The 21,321-nt window shown below is 40.0% G+C and overlaps 4 protein-coding genes across 6 annotated transcripts; 1 reads left to right on the forward strand and 3 right to left on the reverse strand.

Moving 5' to 3' along the window:
- The first annotated feature begins 565 nt into the window (after positions 1-565).
- Positions 566-4,745, forward strand: LOC135583733 (uncharacterized). Of its 2 annotated transcripts, XM_065187360.1 has the most exons (3): positions 566-983; positions 1,673-4,271; positions 4,355-4,745. In XM_065187360.1, exons 2-3 carry the CDS (start codon positions 1,875-1,877, stop codon positions 4,622-4,624), a joined length of 2,667 nt encoding a protein of 888 aa, XP_065043432.1. In that variant the 5' UTR covers positions 566-983; positions 1,673-1,874; the 3' UTR covers positions 4,625-4,745. The 2 variants fall into 2 exon arrangements, with proteins under 2 accessions (XP_065043432.1, XP_065043434.1); XM_065187362.1 differs by lacking the exon at positions 566-983 and having other exon boundaries at positions 1,028-4,271.
- Positions 4,746-5,207: 462 nt separating this feature from the next.
- LOC103987853 (mitochondrial import inner membrane translocase subunit TIM10) lies at positions 5,208-9,207 on the reverse strand. The gene is made up of 6 exons (XM_009406288.3): positions 9,061-9,207; positions 8,664-8,725; positions 8,039-8,091; positions 6,914-6,952; positions 6,577-6,646; positions 5,208-5,689 (listed from the first exon to the last, which is right to left on the reverse strand). Exons 2-6 carry the CDS (start codon positions 8,703-8,705, stop codon positions 5,639-5,641), a joined length of 255 nt encoding a protein of 84 aa, XP_009404563.1. The 5' UTR covers positions 8,706-8,725; positions 9,061-9,207; the 3' UTR covers positions 5,208-5,638.
- Positions 9,208-9,614: 407 nt separating this feature from the next.
- Positions 9,615-14,727, reverse strand: LOC135676319 (uncharacterized). Of its 2 annotated transcripts, none has more exons than XM_065187364.1 (7): positions 14,574-14,727; positions 14,256-14,468; positions 13,832-13,901; positions 13,056-13,387; positions 12,236-12,377; positions 12,025-12,150; positions 9,615-10,211 (listed from the first exon to the last, which is right to left on the reverse strand). In XM_065187364.1, the coding sequence occupies exons 1-7, from the start codon at positions 14,599-14,601 to the stop codon at positions 9,830-9,832; spliced, it is 1,293 nt and encodes a 430-aa protein (XP_065043436.1). In that variant the 5' UTR covers positions 14,602-14,727; the 3' UTR covers positions 9,615-9,829. The 2 variants fall into 2 exon arrangements, with proteins under 2 accessions (XP_065043436.1, XP_065043435.1); XM_065187363.1 differs by having other exon boundaries at positions 13,832-13,910.
- A 715-nt stretch (positions 14,728-15,442) lies between these two features.
- Positions 15,443-19,049, reverse strand: LOC135676320 (LIM domain-containing protein WLIM2b-like). Its single transcript, XM_065187365.1, has 5 exons — positions 18,708-19,049; positions 16,732-16,831; positions 16,617-16,648; positions 16,386-16,475; positions 15,443-15,853 (listed from the first exon to the last, which is right to left on the reverse strand). The coding sequence occupies exons 1-5, from the start codon at positions 18,846-18,848 to the stop codon at positions 15,644-15,646; spliced, it is 573 nt and encodes a 190-aa protein (XP_065043437.1). The 5' UTR covers positions 18,849-19,049; the 3' UTR covers positions 15,443-15,643.
- Between the last annotated feature and the right edge of the window lie 2,272 nt (positions 19,050-21,321).

Raw genomic sequence — 21,321 nt, forward strand, 5'->3', positions numbered from 1 at the left:
GGCCATCTCCATGGCCACCGAGAGCAATCATCCATCGTCCATGGTGATGGCACCGATCACTCGTAGTTGCTTTGGAATCATGCCGTATATCCCCTCGATCGAACAATCACTTGTCTCATAATTTGATGTCAGTTCCAAATAATAATCATTATGATTGCCGAAGAAGGCTACAATCAAATGATGTTGTTAACTCCTATAGTTCAAATCAATGTAAACTTAATTACATGCGTACTGTGACGTGGACAGCTGGCAATAGTTTATATGGTGGGCCGCATTGGTGGAACTATTCTTTTCTCACCCCCCCGCACACGTCTTTGTCAGTCGAGGACACACTTGTGGGGGTTGGTTTGGTGCAGACATGAGATCACATGCTGCAGTGGCCCATAACATTGACTTCACAGTCAAAATTGTCAAGTGAACTCACTAATATATATATATATATATATATATATATATATAATTCAATTAATTCGACTTAGTTAATGTCATTTTATGGTGACGTTAATTATTCTACGAAGATATAAGTGCGAGAGTATGCGACATTTAGATCTAACACAGAGAGAGAGAGAGAGAGAGCGGTGCGGGACCCACAGCTTTGGCGGAGTGGGAAGGGCGTGGGGGGAAGCTCTGCACGACTCGCTTTCAGCGACCTCCGCCCGTCGTTTTCTTTCCCTCCGCCAGCTGGCCTTCCACAACGATCCGAAGGCACAACAGAAGCGCCTCCGCTGCTCCCGGCCCGCCCCACCGCCTCTGGTGGCTGATTCCTCCTCATCGGTAGGGACGACACCGCCTGCCGCTCTGCTTCTCCCCGCACTACTCCTATCCTTACGAAAGCGATCGCCAAGCCTCTCCTCTCTTCGCTCTCTGGTTTGATCTTGCTCCTCTCTCTTACTTTGGTCCCTCGAGGCCACGGTGAACTCTTCTCAGCGAAACAGGGAAGAAGGGGCAAAGCAGATGCACATCTCGAGTTCTTCTCCTTTTCGGTATGGCCTCATTCTGAATCCTCCTCCTAATGGCTAGTTCATGTCTGCTCCCTTTAGTCCCTTGTTGCGATTCTTCTCTTCTCTTTTGTTTCCGACCTGCTTGCTTGCCTAAACTTAGTGCCGCTTTCTTACCATTCCCCAAGAATGTAAGCATTGCCGAATTCAGAGTATCCGGATGGCAGTAGATGCACTTCTCAGGACCAGTGAGGTTGGTGAAGAAGAAAAAAAAATCTTTTTTAGGGCCTTTTTCTTTTGTTGATCGTATGCATTTGTTTGATGCGTAGTAGCAGCTCAAATCAAAGAAAAATTGTTGCTTAAATTTGAGAAACTTCATAGTCTGGAGTGATCAGAATTGGGTGATGTCCAACTTCGTTGAGCTTCTGGAGACTCTCCGTTCATCGCCTCTACAGACCCTTTTTTCCCCCTTTGGCTTGTAGATGAAATGAAAGTAATTATACATGCTACAAAGCGATACACTGTAGTGAATAGTAATAGAACTCTCGCATTCTTCGTTCTTGCGTTATGGTCGGTAGTTCTTCACCAATTAAGATCACTGCGATGTAATTTTGTTCTTGAAGTGTCCAAATGAAGCTTCGGTCTTAGATTGATATCTCACTGTAGTAATTGTACTTTCTTTGCTCCGTAGTGATTAAGAGCAACTTATGGATCGTGAACTTTCTTTGATGCAGGCAGCATTATGCACTCTTCCACTCGAAGATGTTCGCATGCGCTTAAGCTTCTTTATCCCTCAACATGATAAAGGAAATCGGGAGCTTACACGGTCATGTTGTGAGAGCTAATCGCAGGCAATTCGATTGTGCCGTATAAGAAACAAGCTGCAGCGAAGACAAAGAAAGCTGATAGAAATTTTTGGAAGAGAGCTAACCAATCATGCCTTTCAGAATACCAGCAGTTGAAGCAGAGGATGAAAGAACACCAGAAATGCTGTTCAATAAACATGAAAGAAAGAGCTCACTTCAGCTTCACCGCTCGAGATCGTACAAGGAGAACCGTTCATTCCCCAGCAAAATCAAGAATGTTGACCTCGTAGAGAAGTTTGTGGCCATAAATTCTGCAAAGCTCCCTAGAACAGTGGCCAAAGAAGAGCACAAGATGAAGAAAAACTCAGTCGCATCACCTCTAAGGACTTCTCAAAAGCCATGGCCCGGTAGGACGGTGACCGGTATCGATGAACCAGTTATGAACATGTCAAATGTGCCATTTTATCTTCAGCGCATCGAGAAAGGAGATGACATTCATGGAAAAGCACTGAATTTTGGAGTTCTGGATTGGGGGCTTCTTGAGAGATGGACATACCACCAAAAATGTGTCACGGATGTGGGAGGTGGAGACTCGACATCTAGTAGCACTGAGTCCTCATCATTTTCTACATTTGGATTCTCCAACCAATCTTGTAGAACCATTTCTAGTCCTCTATCTCGAGGGAAGAAATCGCCTGTTGCATATGAAAGAGAAGATTCTGGACATATAGAAGGCTCTCCTGGTTCAAGGATTTCTTGCACCAAGTTTCCTGGTGGAAGTGATAAGGATCATGATGGAGACTTTTGTGTTGATGTTTTAAGCCACAAACATGTTGCATGTAACAGTAAAGAATCAGATTTGGAAGCCATGTCCTGCGAGGAGGTACTGCGAGTTCCACGTTCTACAACTGCACCTTCAAGTTACAAGATTGATGATGCTACTGCAACTGGAATGGCAGAGGACCCAAATGGCAGCTTGATGAAAGCAGAAGAGTGTCAATCCAAGGCCAACCATATGCCACAACTTTCCCAGGTTCTCAAAGGAAGATGGGATCATCTTCCAGAGAGCATCGACAGTGGATGGCTTAGTTCTGATTCCCCCCCATTAACCACTGACGACTGGCTGGCCGAGGGAAGTGGCTGCAGTCATTCAGGTACTTTAGCTGACGAAGTCGAAATCATCCATCGATATCCTCAGGTTCCTCACTCATGCCCTCTACCTCTTGCCGTTCCGGAAGACGAACATGACATGTGCTGCACTCTTCCATCAGAAAGTGCAGTACCAACCGATAAATCCATATGCAGAAACGGAGACACTGAACTATTCTCTAGAGGTCTCTGCAAGCATCATCCTGGAGCCAATACAGCCCAAGAATCCAGGATGTCTGAAGCAAAAGTGACGGCTGTGGCAGGAAGGAAATCATCTGACCATTCAAGTACTGTTCTAAAAAGGATGAGCAGAAGTTCTAGTTCGAAGGAAGCTTCATGCAGAGAGCAATTTGATCCTGTTTCTTGTCCATATAATTCACTTGGAGATCAAGCAACCTTCAAGAATAAGCACAGGCAAAGCCCACTGAGGAGGATGCTGGATCCTATACTGAAGCCGAAGAACAATGTTCATTCGACAGGGGCATCTGCAGCCTCATGGAGCGGTCGCCATTCTTGTGAGCTAAGTAGAATGGACATGCCTTCCCATGGGTTGCGCAAGCCCTTAAACACAGGTGTAGACTCTGCATGTCCTGCAGGGAGAAGCATGATTACTTCAAGTCAATTACCTGATGAAAGGCATGCGGCATCGATGAAGCAAGCTCTTCTTCAAGTTGCTTGGAAGAATGGCCTCCCGCTGTTCATGCTCTCATCTTGTGACAGCCAAGTACTTGCAGCGGCAATAACAATGAGAAGCCTCGACGGTAGTGATGATCTGGAGTGCATATACAGGATATTCTCTGTGAACAGTGCCAAGAAGAAAAGCATGTTCTGGAGCAACTACGGGAACAAAGACAAGAGGCATCAGTTGATCTCCCATGTTGTTGCCCAGCTGAAGGTTTCACTCTGCAAGACGAGGAGCTACGACAATGGCAGGTCTCGTGTTGCGAGAGAGTTCGTTCTGCTCGGTGCTCATCCATCACCGACGTATGACAAGTCTGTTGACTCTTCAGCTATGAGCGAGCTGGCCGCCATTGTTGTTAGGGTGGCACCACCATACATGTGCAAGTCGGATTCCTCCACCGAGTCGACGAATCCAGCAGGAAATACAAGTGCTTCGAGTGATGAGAAATGCTTGCAGACAGATCGGCTTCGAGTGATACTTCCAAGTGGGGTTCATGGCTCGTCGACCGATGGCGAGCCCTCGCCGTTGATAGAGAGATGGAGATCAGGAGGAGCATGCGATTGCGGAGGCTGGGATGAGGGTTGCATGCTAACTATTCTCAGCGACAAGTTTCAAGAGCAGCACAATAATACCTCGTGTTCTTTCCAAGCCCGTCAAACCGCAGATGGTACTCAAAGACTTGAACTATCGATTCAGGTATGGCAGCCTAACCGGTCATCTGTTGCTTTCCTGGCTGTGTTGGTTTCAAGTAGATAACAACGGCTGTTGAACTCTCTCAGGGCGGATCGAAAGAGAGAAGACATGCCGCCTTCAGCATTGTTGCCTTCAAGCAGGGGCTCTACACCGTGGAGTCTCGATCATCCATCTCTTTGCTTCAGGCTTTAGCTATTTGCATAGCAGCGCTCCATGGCAGGAAGCCCTGCAATCATCCAGCAGAACCAAATAACTTGCAGCAGGAACAAACTGTGAATGATCAGCTGGGGCGAAGTGCTGCCAAAGCCTATGTACCACCAAATCATCCACCGCTTTCGCCTGTTAGGAGAGCTTGATTGTCTGCCTCATATATTATAGACTGGAGTACGGTATAGTAATTCTGCAGTTGTTTTTTCTACTGTTAGCTATTCATCGCGGTAAAGGTCAGAGAAGAAGACCAACCTCCATTTACGGCTATCTGCGATCTGCTTGTGTCCATTAGCTATTCATTACGTAAAGGTGATAAAGGCTGATGACCTGATTCAGATAGCCGTTGAAGGAATATAACGGGCAAAATTTGTCCTGCTTTAAACTTCACAAACTATACAGGTATGCAGCAGCAGCAGCAGGTAGATGAGATGGCCACATCCACGGATCCACCAACCATGTGATGTGTTTCTCCAAGTGAATCTGACATGACCCCGCAGCACATGCACTCGAATCTACGAACAACACTGGAGATGACTGCACCTGGGGTCATTAAACCAAACTCAAATCACCAAAACTGAGCTAGTATTAACATCAACCTAGCATTAGGCAGAATCTAACCATTCGAATATCCAAATCTAAGATTATGTAAATGCTTCAAGAAAATTGTAAAGGAAAACTGTCATAAGATGGTAGCTTAACGTAGTGGAGGAGGCAGCATAACCCCAAAGAGGCACAATCATCTGCTGCCTGTCACACTGGACCAGCCATGTCAAGCAGCATTATTCAATAATCAACAAACAGAGACAACGATTATGTATAAGGTCTGGTGCCAGTTTTCATGATGGGAATTGTAAGTAAAAAGAGCAGGAATGAGTAGTAACCAATCTTCCACACACATTTTTTAGCATGTGTGGCTAGATAACAAACTGATTTTGTATCCCAACTGCTGTTGAATAATGAACGCAAAGATGCCCAAAAAAGTCACCGTTAAACAAGTAATCATAAGACCAAAAAAAGAAAGCATGATCTTCTCTCTAAACAAGTTTATCTTAGACGTTGCCTCTCTCTGTGTCCAAAGTAAAGCAGAATGTGTTGCATGATCATTTGATATATGTTGCCAATTGTGAAATAGCATATTGGTCTGAAAAGCATCAGATGCTTCACATCGGAGGCCTGTTTGAACCAAGTAGTTGCCCTACTAAATTTGTCACCTGCAAATACCACAATCATGGAGACTAAGATAATATTTCTTCACGGTACCATAAAAATCTGGTAACAGCAAGCAGCATGAACTAACAGTTAGCAAAAGTAAAAGTCCATTTTAACAAAGTTTGAGTGCTCTCTTCAGAAATGACTGATCAACTATCAAACAATTATTAGAATGTGGTAATCAAAATGAGGGAGTCTTAAGTACAGGATAAAAGAAATATTATTTGGATGATTTATTTTCTTTTCCTAAAAGCTCACATTCCAAGAAGTTCTGCACATTATACACACTTTTTCCCCCCAAAATAAAATAAGGAACACCAAGGTTACAAAAAGCTCCAATGCAATGATAACCCAAAATAGATCGAGGACTTTTCAGAATAGAGTGATGTAAGCAACTTGCAGATTTAACAATGATAAATCAGGCAGATACTAAAAAGATGACAGACTGACATCAAAGACATATATAATATATTGTCATATATGAATGCCAACATGTCTGAAACATTTACATAGCAAATTACTAGTAGTTTTTACTCTACAGAACTCAACAATATGATATATGTAAAGAACTTTTTTGACTATGCCATCACCTATCATACAAGTCCCTTTCATCCTTTTGGGGCATCTACATATATCACTATTGTTCCACTTAAAATTATCTTCACACACAATCCAACTGAACCTCAATGAGCTTCTCTTCTTACTTTTGCACTGATATGTAATGATGGTATCTAATCAACTGAAGGGGAGTTTGAAGACAATAATTTGTAAGGTGCTTCTTGATTTTAGATGTATCTATTCTCTTTTTTACTAACATGAAAGTATATGTACAAAGACCACTTAACTAAATACAACATTACATAAAAGTCTGCAACTCCAAATATCTTGCCTGCCAATATTTTGAAACACAGCGATCAATGCAACTGTTTTCACCCATGTTGAGCTCAGATTCCTTATACCTGGAAAGAATATCAAGGGTAGTTGTTAGTTAATTACTTGCTCAGTACAAACAACAACATTTGATGATTTAATCATTTTAAAGGAAAGTCAACACAAATTTCTACTCTAGAGAAAAGAAATCTTCCAAAAATATTTTGAGAGCAAAATACATCAATCTATCATGTCACCGAGCAAACAGATGTTAAATATAGAAAAAGATAAGGTCATAAAGAGCAAAACAAAGTGCTAACAGACCATAAAAAAGTTGCAACTGTAGCATGACAAACCTTTTCTCAATACATTTCTGAAAACATGTCTGTGTAAGCCTGTTTCAAAAATAAAGAAAAAATGTCAAATGATTCCACCTGTTATACAAGTTACCATATAAGTAGCAAAGACCTACCTGGATGAATTTCAGATTCAAATTTAGAACCTCAATATTTGGTGACATGGTGACATGTTGACCATGTTAAAGTTTAAAATTTCAAATGATGCACCTTTTTTCTACCTTTAGAAAAATAAAGAGAGTCCTCTTTTGTAAGCTATACTAGGTCCTGTATGATAGAACTGCATGCTGTTTGTTTAGCAAACTGGTAGAATGAGAATGATAATGTTTATAATTATCATTGCATCATCTTGAGGCCTGACATGAGGCTGATGTGCCCAGCTCCAGTTTACGCCCAGATCCCATCAGCAACCAGCCAGACTGCTGCACTGATGAAGGGCTGGGTCAGCTCCTGTGGGAGCCACAAAATGTGATACATCGTTTGGCAGCTGCAGCAAGCTCTCATTCTGACTGGGCCAACAGAGGGATGAGTTTGAAAAAGTATAAAAGACCAAATCCAAGACCCTGAAAGAACACCTAAAGGTATTAGCAGGTGGACTACAGCAGGGACCTGACTTGAAAGGATTATTCCCAGCCTGAATAAAAGAGCACCGGGTGAAGCCATCCGTGTAAAGGATCAGCCAGCCTTAGTATCGAGTTACACAAGGCCAGCTAGCTCTGTAACTCAATAAGGTCGGCTAAGTCAGGGCAACAGCATGAAGATTGAAAAAGTTCCCTTTCAAATAAGTTAAGCCCTAAGCACATAATTCTCTATGGTTAAGGGTGCTCGCAGCTCCAAAGAAGTCTGAACCTTTGTTATTTTGTTTTCAGAATAATGTAATATTCTTAATTTCTTATTACCTTCAATCAGCTCTTATGGAGCATTTCTCTCCATCAAAGCAAGAACCCGAGTTAGCAGAGGTTGTTCCCAACAGATGAAGAAAGGTGAACTGGTGAAGTTTAAGCAATGGAAAATACAAAGAACCCAGCCACATGATTTATGGGAATTTTCAAAGCATGGAGAACATCAACTGGACATTGATGCTAAGTAACTTTAATATTTTACATTTGAAGGCTGATTGCTTACCTGTTAAAGAGATCCACCCTGTACTCCATTTCTTTCTCTGCCATTCCAAATATCTGCACAATTAGGTTAGAAGACTATAAGATAAGTTATTAGAAAATAGAAAGAAAAATGATAAAATGAGCTTAGATAATCACGATACCAATGGTCATGAAATTCAAGTAAAAAAGATCATCAGTGTCTTTATAGGATTGCTAAATACTTGAAGAATAATACTACGGAGAAGAAAAACATATCCACATCATTTACACATAAGCATGCATATTATAGCTGAAGCAACAAGCATCACATAGTATGGTAAAGCTCAGCATTTCTATGTTGCATTTTGCAAAATGCCATTCACAAACGTGTACCCAAGATTGAATAAGCAAAAGACTTTACTAGAAGACAGGCCCAAGGACAAGATACATTTACTGTCTTGACCGATTGAAGAATTAAGGCTATATTTCTTCTGCAAAAGACCGGTGTTTAGAAGTTCCGTAGTGAACTTGAAGAAAACAATTCAAATATTTCAGAGAATAAGAGATCAAGAACACAAATAACAGTTGCCAACATGGTCCATATCCAATGATAAGAATAAACCGACCAAAATGAGGAGAAAATATTATGCACAAGAAGATTTAGGTACCTGCTCTTTCTCAATACTGCTTGCGCCGTTTTTAGTAGCCATTGTGGAACTTGTTGAAAATCCTGATGCAGAGATGATCATAATTGTTATGCAAAAATAAAAAGAAAAAGACCCAGCATAAACAACCGAGAAAGAAAGGGGCGCAGTGCTGAGCACATACGGCTAGCAAACAAATCGAAACCGAAGGCGGGGGTCCAGTTACGCTACTTACACATGAAATCAAATTAAGATTCACAAACAAGAGCTTAATTCGTGGAACCAAAGCTTAGTTAGGACATCGGGATTGTAGTGGTAACGATCGAAGAAACAAAGCTCATTATTGTTCAACAGAGGGCAAAGATTCACTTCCATAGATAAAATAACCTACAATGCCGATGAACTATAGCGAAAGCCTTACCGTCGTAGGATACGACACCGCCGGAACAAGCAACGGGGAACGAGAGATCGGACCGCAGCGAGAACGAAGCAGCTTTGGGGCTCTTTTATGTTTTAGGGCTCCTCAAAAACAAGTGGTCGAGTTGGCAAACGAACCAATCTGCACATAACCGACCACCTTAGCCCGAAACGGTTCGTGTATTCGGGTTTGGTTGCACGAGTTCTTCTGCAGGTATACACAAATTTGTGCGCACACACCAAAATTCTCCTAATTAATTTATTTCATAAAATTGATTTATAAACATAAATTAAAAACATTTTATTTATAAAAATATAAAATATTAAAAAATTAAACATAAATTTAATTTAATGATTAATATTAGAATGTTGAAGTTATAAGTATTGAATTTAATTATAAGTATATAATTTTTTATTAAGATTATTAATAATAAATATAAAAAAATATTATATATATAATGTAATAATAATATAAGATGAAGACACCATTAGGAACAAATATCTATACCCCGCAAATATAATTGACACCTCTATTGTAGACACCATAAAACAAACGCAGAACGAAACATTTATTATATTGATAAAGCATGGATACAAGTCACAACTGCATTTCACACTCTTCATATGTGTTCGTCCACATCTTTAGCTTCCATACAAACAATGCAGTGTGAGACCTTTATTATACTTAAGAACATAGACACAAACGACTGCAAATTACACTCTTCATATGCCTTCATCCACGAGTCTATCATTTCCAACTTAGTCTATGAACACTATACTTTCAGCCAATCAAAGCAACAACATAAGCCCCAGCAGAACTTCTTAGGATAGTCCCTGATGAAAACCTCCCTGCTGTATCCAATTATATAAAAACTGAAGGATCGATTGCCATGACCCATCGTCACTCGTGTGACAGGTACCACAGAGATCATGTGCCTCTCGCAGATGACCCTTGCGGCGGGGGGAATCGGAGAGCGATTAGCAATGACTTCAGACGAGAACCTGTTGAGGAGATATGAATCGGCAAAAAAAGCAGGTGTGCATTGGTACGCCTGAATGTTACATAGCTGGACCCCCCTGGCTCTGTGGAACACTTCATCAGGAACTGAGGCAGCAGCGCTGGTGGCGCTAACTTTCCGGTTGGAGAGCGTCTTCCTGCACATAAGACCAATATATCATGAATTGGCTCTCAGTCTGCTTTAGTACTGAAGCATAAGATAAGATGAACACAAGCATAAATATCTGGATAAAACCACACGTTCTTAAAGCACGACAGTTTGGCATGCGCCAGAATGTTCTTCAGAGAACAATAGGTGGAAAGATGAACACAGAATTATGATGGATATGTTTTAAATCTATGAAGCATACATTATAAATTGACACTAAAACCAGAGCAAACAAGTAGAGCCAAAAAATCAGTAAACTTAACTCATTTGATAATGCAGTTCAAGCCCATGGAAGCTTGATTCAACATCAAGTCTGGTGAGTGATAATTTAAACCAAGGTTCAATCTGGAGAACTTTACTAATTTTGTGAGAGTATTTTTGTACTATACTTTATTTGATGTACTAAAGGGGGGAAAATGCAACTAGAATTTTTTTCTGCGAGCCCTTAATATGGGTACAAGTGTTCGAACTATCTTACCTTGCTTGGATAGGTTCTATAATCATAAAGAATCTAGTCTGCTAAAAAAGCTAGGATACTGATTTATTTCTACACACAGATGATATTAAATTAGTTTATGTTGATAAGCATTTGGATGGGTGGTTCATCAATGAACAGCAAAGCTAATTGTCAATGATTGTTGAAGATGTCACATACAAAAGGAGGAAGACAGCTTGTGTGACATAAGGCACAAAACTTCTACATGGCTATAAGAAAGAGAAAATCCTCAGATTATTTCTGTGGATATAATAGAAAAGCATACTACTCAAATGTTCACCATAAAAATGGAATTGATTTCTCTATGGTGCATTATCCATGTCAGTAATATGGGATATGATTAGTAGGAAATTATGTTGAAATCCACCAATGTGAGCAAGGGATTACTATTCTGTGATAGAATGTCTTTGCTTGCATCAGACTGCGGTATTATCCTTCTAACTGGAAATCAATATATGGCTCAGCTCCACTCATTATGGAGCTGATCATTGATTTGGACTAAGATACTAGCTCATGTAAATACACACTTGTTTTCGGGCACCACGCAGATAGTTTCTTTAATATGGATCAAACTACAGGTATGAATTTGATTATGTACCAAAAGTTGCAACTTATTACATCTGAGGAGCTCTTGATGAACTGAACATAAAAGCTGATCTTGTCTCTAGTTCAATTTCAACTCGTATATGCCACATCAGTAACACATCTTCCTCTTTCTTTTTTTCTAAAGTTTGCTAAATGCTAAGTCAATATGTTCATAGTGTTTCATTCTTGAATACTTCCATTCCATCTCAATGTCCATGATTCAACCTTAATGTGTTTCATCTGCAGCCATTGATATTTATATTTATGATATCAGTCATTTGTCATCCCTTGATTTGGAACTTAAACAACCAATAAGGACCAGCATCATAGTGAATTATGTTTCATCACTTTTTGAGGAAAAAAATCCTGATTCTGCAGAAACATAAACTGCAATTTTTAGCTCTTTAATAAGTAATGTATAAATAACTATACACAGACAAATTTGTCAAAAGAAAATCGGTAATAGAAAATTCAAAGAATTAGCTTAATAGAAGGTACAAATTAAACATGCAGAATTCTGAATATAAATTTGTAAGGCGAGATGCAACTGCTCCTAAAAGGCTTGCATCACATAAGAATGTGACAAGCTAGTGATTATTTTTCATAAAAAATATTTTAATCCAATGGCATTCAGACATGTTCTATTTGCATCAGCCAGTTAAGACCTTGAAATTCAGCATTCAAAATCGATAAAAAATTTTAGTGTTAATGTGAAACATACCATTTAACAAGAGCAATTTTGCGTGTAATGAGAGAGCCTTGTCCTTCACATGAATGGCATTTCACAAGGCCCCGGGATCCACATGTTGCACACGGTAACATTCCCTTCCCAGAACATCTTGTGCATCTGTCACAACCTTGATACTGATAAGTTTCCATAGACAACAAAAGAAATCTAGAACCACTATTAATAGAATGCTCAACTAGCTTACATTGTATCAGATCCATCTCGATGTGCAATCAAACCCCTTCCATAACAAGTAGCACACTGGGTCATCTGATTTTCCTTGTAAAAACCACGTTCTTGACCAGCATTACATGTAGGGCAGACTATATCGCCTCGACTATCACACTCTGCCAGTTTTAATGGATATAACAGTTGACACATTATGGTAATAATGCAGCTGGTGAAAATTTTGAATAGAAATAATTAAAAATAGCATCTAGTTAAATTGCACAGTCATCTGGCATTAACACATTTTATATTTCAAGGGATGTAAAAGAATGATTAGAAATTAAATATTTAAATTTCAATCACCGAGAAAAAGGAATATGACAGAGACAGAGCTACAACTATATATTTACAAAGTTATAGCAGTCATTTCACTGAAACCATCAAAGAAGTAAATTGAAAAATCTACAAAGGAGTGAAAAACATCTAGCACATTACCCATCTAGGCCTCCCTTTTAAGCTGCTTGGTATCTAGATTGTTTCACTGAACGAAAACTGTCAACGTAATAAGAAATGAGTTCATACTTAATCTTTGTTGGACAACCTAAAATCTAGGAACAATTCTACCTCAAGAAGGAAGCTTCCAAAAACAATTCACCATGAGGGATTTTTTAGTAAAAAATGTTCTCTTCTGATAAATTATAGGATATATTATCCCACGCCAAAGGTGAAACTAAACTATGTGCAAGTCATTACTTGGTCTATGAGTCATTAGCAGTTGAATATAAATTAGTCCTAAAATGATTTACTGTTAGGGAAAAAAAATCTACAGACATAAGTAGTAGATGATAGGCTCTTACCAGGGCATTTCTCAACAGCTTCAGAATGAGGGATCTTAACCCTTGTTTCTTTTTGTGGCACAAAAAGAATTGGAAACTCAGACCTCAGATCCAATTCCCACACCCCAAATTCCTGTCCCTTCTCTTTCCCATCAAATTTTCCCTCCAAGTATGGTTCTTTTTCTTCAATAGTTTCTCTCTCCTCTGTAAAAGTTTCTAGAGTTCCAACATATACATTGCAGTCCTCAATTGAGCATATTTTCCACCTACGGGCAGGTTGACTTCCCCAACAACAGCGGTGCCCCACATGGTCAATAAGTAATTGTCGTACTTCCACTTCATCCAGAATTTGCCTGTAAATCAATTTAAACACAATTAAACTACCATTTTTTTATAACAAAAACCTTCTACATGATGCTAAGAAAGAAGAGGCCTGCTGAGGTCTTAGAAGTGAAAATTTTTGTTTATTGGATAATAATTCAACAACTACAACATGTACATGAGAAACCAAAATCCAAAATATTGTGCAGCAGATAGAGCAAATTCCTAACAACCAACAGACTGTCATACATAAACATTTTTGAGTCCTAGGCTGTTTACTTTAAACATTTAATTAGTGCTTAGGGTTGTACCAGCGAATTAAATATCTGAGATTGTATCCACAGCATATAATGTATCATAATTCTAATTGAAGAAGAAAAAGAAGCGAGATGCGACAATAATAAGAATCTTCAATAAAAAATCAACCAAATGGCAATTGAAAACAGCAGATTTGACAGCACATTGCTAAAACTGACCTCCCAAATTCTTTTGAGCTGTATCCACCAGAGTACCCATCGTATCCTCCTTGAGGAATAATAGCTTGATCTGTAACAACTGGTGTCAAAGGCAACATTATTCATACTGCATAGACATATCGTTGATAAATACTAAGTGAAAGTCATAGGATTCCAGTTTGTTCCCAATCCAACATTAATTAGTTCTCGACCACAAACTAACAAAGAAAAACTATGAGGCATTATTCGTCACGCCATTCAAACACATGAAACCAAGCCACAGCTAACAACTGGTAGATCAGAAAAACCTTTCTGCTTCGGGATAGAGGAGAGTTCCCTCAATGTTTAGTACCTCCAAAGAAGAGTACAAACCCTAATTTGCCAGCCAATGGTACCAATCAAAGAGATTCCCGTACGACTAATGACTAAAGCTAGAAACGAGTACCTTGGGAGAAATCGGACTCAGGAGAGCCGACGAGTGCCCCGTGGATGGAAGGCGGATAATAGTGGTCGGAGGAGAAGACGGAGGCTGCTCGGATCTCCTCGACGCTCAACTCCTTTCCGGCCGCGACAGACGATGGGGGTGCATGCACGGACGGGCTCCTCCCGACGTACTGGTACGAAACCCACGACTCCTCCGCTTTCCCTCCCTCTTCCCCTTCAATATATTGTGAATTATAGCCGGTAACCAAAACAGCGAGCTCCGCCGGAACTCAAGTGAGAGAAGAGAAAAAGAGAGTGAGAATCAGAGAGAAAGATGTACCTGATGAAAGCAGAGGTTGCTGCTCCATTGACGGAAAAGGGGTTTTGAGGGGTATGCGGTGGTCGGAGAGAACGAGGACGCAGCGGCTGAAGGGGCATGATGGAAGAACGGGGTGTATATATCGTTCTTCGGCTCATTTCCAGCCCATGGGAACGACCAAAGTTCTCAGACACTCGACTTAATACCCTCACATCATATCTGACCTCAACATGTGGCTATATTTCCAACTCGAAAATGCGGGACCCATACATGTTCCATAACGCATAGCGCCACGTGGGACGAAAAAGGTTGTAGTACGAATGTTTGGGCGCGGTTCACTTGAAGATGGGCTTTGTTTTCTTAATTTACTTCTATTTCTTAGCTGCGAAGGAGGAGGCTGGCTCGAGCGGGCCCCGCACGCGGAAGCGAACACCTCGACGACCAACCACGCGCTGACTCGGCTTGGTTTTGGCAAGTAGCTCGAATGCACCGTTCGAGGGTCGTCAAGTGTGAAAGTGAATGGACTCGAGTCGGGCCGGATTGAACCGAACCGACCCAAATTATCGATACCAATCCGACCCATATATTAAAGACCTTAAAAACTGTGGATCAAATTTATTTACAAAAAATATTGTTCGACAAACCTCTTATCAAAGAAAAGATCAACTTTGCCTTCTCAGGAGGAAATTTTCACTGGCTATATCTGCTTGTATAAGAACAAGAACATTGTATGGAATGCCGAGAAACAATGCAGATACGGGTGTCTAGAAAGATCTTGGTCTCTCTGTTGGCTCGAACGACCACAAAAGTTACAGATCAGAGAGGGATAAATCTAGCTGGATTAACAACAGTTTAGTTCTTGTACAACACAGCCAGTGGAAATTTCCTGATGAGAAATCAAACACCATATGCATTAAATAGAAGACCAGTTTCACTGGGATAAGTTCTGCAGATTCCACATAAAAGAAAATGCAAAAGACAAAAAAGAAAGCGAGATTTCAAATGTCTTAGCAGATCAAGCAGCAAAGGTAGAAGAGCTAAAGATAACTATTTGCCATTGAGATGATAGATAGCTGCAAAATCCACCAAGACTAGAGATCTGGGGCAGTTGCTGCCGAACGCTTGATAGAAGCAGACTTGATGAGATGGTTGTAGCTTCCCTTTTCCTTGAAGAGCTGGGAGAAATGGTGCTTGCAGTACAGGATCCCTTCGAGTGCTGCATAGTTGGAGGGGGTAATTGAGCAGCCACCATGAGAACATTTGAAACAGGACTTGTGATATGCCTGTCCTTCCACAGTGACCTGACAGAATTAACACCACTATCAGCCACAACATAATGGACACCACAGATATGAGGTGTATCTATTAGAAATAGAAAATTGTTGACATGATCGCGTTTAAAGAACAACTATAATGTATACGAAGAAAGTTGGACGCATTATCCTTCATTACTTTGGAATGATAAAAGACATCTTATTGAATTTGTTTTTTTTTTTTCTGAAGATCATGAATGCACAGTTAAGGGGATATGAGTAATTAAACAAGAAAAAAAAGGGGCAGTCGAATCAGTTGTTTGTGACCTTAAGCAGAACAAACATGTTATCCAAGGAAGTATGACCACATAATTGCATGATTATCGTTTACAGGCCATTATGCGGAAAATCTTAATGTTAGAATATGCATTTGCAGCAACATAATTCGGTTGAATAAAAAAACTTTTTTCAGATTATTCATCATGTAGGTTCTGAATAAACTAAACTTCACTAGATTTAGAGCACACAGAAATATATAAACGAGTAATATAAGCCAAGAAGAACAACTTTTTGGCCAAACCTTTTCAAGAGGATAAGCTGTTTTTGCACAAGTGGCACATTTTTCTTGTGTTCCAGAGAACATACTGGCGGCTTTGCTGGGAGACCTAGTCTGAATGAAATACACGTCATGCATATTAGATAACAACCCACAAAATTCTTGTTGTCTAAGAACATTTTTACAATAAGCAATAAAGGATAAGTAACTTGGAAACAAACAAGGAAGAAAGAGGTAGTGGCAGTTTGAACTTACCAGTTCCGGAGCTTTTTCAGCTGATTTTGCAGCTGCAAACATTTAGAATAAGCAAATTTTAGGCATTATGTGAAAGTCATGATCAAACTTCTCTAACTGGATTTGCTAGTCTTACGTGACTGAAAATTCTTGTTGAAGTTGCCAGATTCTTTGAAGAGTTGCTCAAAATGAGGCTTACAATACAAAACACCTTCCATTGAAGAATATGTACTTAGCTGACAAGAAAGAACAAGAAAATTAGAAGAATGAGTACATTGTCTCTGCTCCAAATTCATGACTAGAAAAGTATTTTGGTGAATTTTCCATGCTACTTTTAAACATTTATTTCAGAATGCAGTTTTATCTTACTACAATAGTTAGGAACTACAAAATTTTTCTTCTTTTTCCCATTTTCTTTTTTCTTTTCTTTATTTTCCTGAGAGGAACTACAGATTATTGCCGATGCTTAAATACCTCATGCCACATAAGAGACTAATACAGTAGATCAGAAAATTGATGACAAACAAGGTCATGAACTATTTCTTGATTAAGCAAGTCTGAAGTCATATCTCCAGTTTTGTAAAACAATTATATATAATTCATATAGCCAATACTCATACAGCTAAATCCTACAGTCTACTCAACTCTGAGTGATTAAACCAAAAAGGCATAATGTTCCAAAAATAACATGTGCATGAGACAAATACATATCAAATTTCATTTACTAAATTCATCATGATTAATTGCATTTCATAAAGCATATGCACATGCACCCAAAGCTAAAAATTGGAATGAATTTAGTTGAAGTAGAAAGCAGACCATGACTGTGATCATAACAATAGCACTTTGTGACATAACAACGATTGACACACTGGCACTTACGCATATAGTAACCACAAGACAGGAAAATGAATATTCATTGCAGAGTCTGGTTAGTAAGATGGTAAGCAAAACACTTCTATCAGTAATTATGAAACATTATGATCAACACATAGTAAATTTTCTATTAATGTATTTTTATGAATGGCTCTTTCTCTTATCTGCAAAAGCTCAATGTGAAAGATCAAACACGAGCTGGGAAGGGAAGAAGGTTTCAAATCTTAATAATCACCAATCTGCAGTCCCCAAACTCTTTGGAAAAATAACACGATCTATGGTCTTTTTCTTCTATTTTATAATAGAAATTCCAACCAGGATGCTACATAATCCATTCAAATGTAGGCGACTCTTTAAATATATCATGGCTTCTCAATGTTCATCTTCATCAATGCTGCCAATTTGATGCAAATAACTGAGGACTTCAGAATCCAGTTTGGCTGAAATTTGCATGCAGCTTGATGCAATGGTTTTCTTCTCATTGGCAGTACATTTTAGAAACAAGTTAGTGACGGAAGGCCTACCTTCTAAATTTGAAAATTTCATTGGTGCACGCATATATATATCTACTACAGATTCCTATGCTGGATCTATACTGTACTATTCTGGATAATCGTTCTGTGACAATAATGCCCAAAATCACAGACTGTGTGCTTCAACTTTACTAATTATAATCTTGCTTAACCCCATTATGTTTCCTCAGAATCATTCAAGACTGTGGCTACTTCTTAAATGGATCCTTTATGGTTCTGCTATATAAGAGGCAGATTCTCCGGATCTGATTAAATATGCCAAGACTTGTGCCCCAGAGAGAGGCTGTAGTAAAAATCAATACTTTGCAGAAAGGAAAAGACGATGGATTCAGCTATTTGGATTGCATTTAGACAGGAATCTGAGAATACATACGGACGTAAATCTGTTAGTATTTTGGTACGACGAACAAAAATGCAGCTGGCGGCATTATCATGTACTTTTGGCAGTCATAATGAATTCATCTGGACCTGTTTTGTGAATCTTGCACGAAAATCACTTATAGGGGATCGATCATCGACCACAAATTCCGATCTTTCCGACTGTTCGAAAGAATACGACTGAGGTCAGGATAGTTGGACTCGTTAACATCTATCCCGGCCGATATGGAAGACAGATCATGCGCATCCTAAACAAATTCGCCAAGAAAATCCCGGGAAAAGGAAAGGGAAAAAAAAGGAAAGAAAGGGACAAGAGCTATGATACCGTTAGGGTTCCTTTGCAGTGGTTGCACTTAAAGCAGGACTTGTGGAAGACGACGCCATCGGCGGTCAGCTGGTCCATCAGGTAGACCGTCTTGTCGCAGGCCTTGCATTTCTGTTGGGTGCCTGTGAAGTTGAAAGCCATATCCTCTTTCCTAATCGCTTCAACTCCTCCACCTCCAACGCCGACGGAAGGATCGCAAACACGTCTCCGAAGCCAAATCGGGAAGCAACGATTCGAGATCTCTCCGCTATTTGCCGCAGCCGGAGGCGTTAAATCGGAACGAAAGAAAAAGGGAGCAAAGGAGGAAAAAGATGGGAAGCCGGAAGCGCTGGTATTGATGATGATGACAAACGTGAAAGGGCATAAGAAGTGGCTCGCGCATGCGGGGATGGGATCCGCTGCTTAGCCGAGCGTTTCGAATGGGCTCTCCACGCCCCAGCCATGCAACACGTACCCATTTAGCAAGCTTTTCGGATGGTGGCGCTCCAACGGAGCTTATATTTCATTCAATAAAATGGAGGAAAACGAACCCTCGCTATGCCTACTCCGGTTTTGTACCCTTCGTTTCGTAACCTGCACGCCAATGGATAGATACGTCGGGAGCGTAGATAGAGGAAAAGGGGAGTGTATAAATCGTTCGAGTCTAACTACTGCGCATCGTGTAGGATCGAAGGTGATGACGACGTGGAGACAGCGACCCGACGAGCCGGAGACGATGTTTGGCTCGCTGGCTATTAATATCTGACACGCACTCTCTATTACAGATGCGCGTCACCCGCAATCCTACCCGTGTGGTCATTAGCGATACCTTACGGCATTCCTCTGGGACCACGTGTGGGGCCCGGGTGTCGGTCAGGAATCACGGGACCTGCTGAGGTCCGCGGTAGAAGACACGTCCAACCGATCAGCAAATGCCACGTCTAAAATTTCAAACCTACAAAGCTCCTCTCACCCGTACGTTTCAGACCGAAACCGCGAATTTTTTTTTCTCTTTGAAAATGGGAGAAATTTCATTAAAGGGTTAAACTGAACTCTACGTGGGTAAAAATAAAAAGCAAAAAAAAAATATAGTTCTTCTAAAATTGGCAAGCCGATGAGCCACGATATTTGTGATACGGGGATCCTGCAGAAGGGTGAAAGAGAGGTTGGATCTATTTTGGGACCTCGGACATGTCACCGTTGATGCCACACGCTAAGTCAGAATCATACCAAGAAGTTGTTCCACCTGTCCCGTCTTGAGAACTCGGGGCGGTACCATCTGACGCGGCTTCGCACGCCTCGAGACGACGATCGGTCAAAGGTGCTATCCCATCCCTCGAGGGTCGGCGGCCACGTCGAATCGACGTGCTACCGACCCTCATACAATAGTATAAAGCCCTAGGTCGACCTCCGGCCAAAGGGAGAAAAAATAATTCTACCCACTACTGACTTGCTTGTCGGAGGGGTCAAAGTCGGGAATCATCCGACGAAACCCATTTTTGCAAGGAAGCAACCATCTACGGCCTACGAACGTCCCAACCTTAAAAGTCATGATCGACGTCCCTAAGGCAAGCTATCAATCGGCTCGAATCCTAACCGACGCCAACCATGATCGATGCCAACCAACACCCCTTCCCGATGGCATGGCCACCTCGTCATCCAGCTCATTCTACAGAGAGCTCTCGACATTGACCCGCGGACCTAGTCGTGCCGACTCATCACGGTATATATATTTGTTCGCTAATAGGATTCATCAATTTTTAAGAGAATTTTTTTTTCCGAATCATAAAGTCATCTCGGATAAGATAGATGGATGAGTCATTAATTTTAATAAAAAAAAATTTATTTACCTCCGTTGATATCATCTCAATTCTCTCTTTCTTAGGGGAGTTTTTAGACAGCTAAAATTCATCTAGTGATAATAATACTATAAAAGATTATTTATCAAGATTAGTACCTTCAAGACACCCAAATGTCAATCACATAATTATTTAAAGTCATAAGAAAATTTGGATTGTAGAATATTTGATAAGGATAAAGCAATATATTATGAGAAGAAAATGAGATAGTGAGTCAAACCAAGGTTACACAAAAAATAACAATCAATCTAACAATGAATAATATTAGAAAGCTATGATGTGGTGTGAAGACAACCCCAAATAACCTTCCAAATAAAAATTTTGATTTTGGGAGTCATTTTTAGCTCTTAAACTACCTTCCAATTTGATCTGATTTTTTCTTAGGGGTTCATTCCATGACTTAAGTAATTATAGACACTATTTATTGAAATACTTTTAGATGGACTGAATTATTATCGTTGGACTATTTAGAAAGATAAATAACTTATATATTATAAATAAATATAGAAAAAGAGATACCAATAGTCGTTATATATTACATGAGATCAACCACTCGAGAGTAGTATTGTATGACATCAATTAGTTGGTAAAAATCTTGATAATTTATCGTAAAATCTTAGATTCAAATTCTGTCTTCGTTACTTATGCTTAAAAAAAAAAAGTGGAAAAAGAATCATTTGGACAACAGGATATTATGGGCTCCCAACAAGTATTAATGAAATTTCTAAAATAAAAAAAAAATAGGTTTAAGATTATTTTCTAAAATTAAAAAAATT

Source organism: Musa acuminata, chromosome BXJ1-6 (genome assembly GCF_036884655.1).
Source record: "Musa acuminata AAA Group cultivar baxijiao chromosome BXJ1-6, Cavendish_Baxijiao_AAA, whole genome shotgun sequence".
In the NCBI taxonomy this organism is placed as follows: domain Eukaryota; kingdom Viridiplantae; phylum Streptophyta; class Magnoliopsida; order Zingiberales; family Musaceae; genus Musa; species Musa acuminata.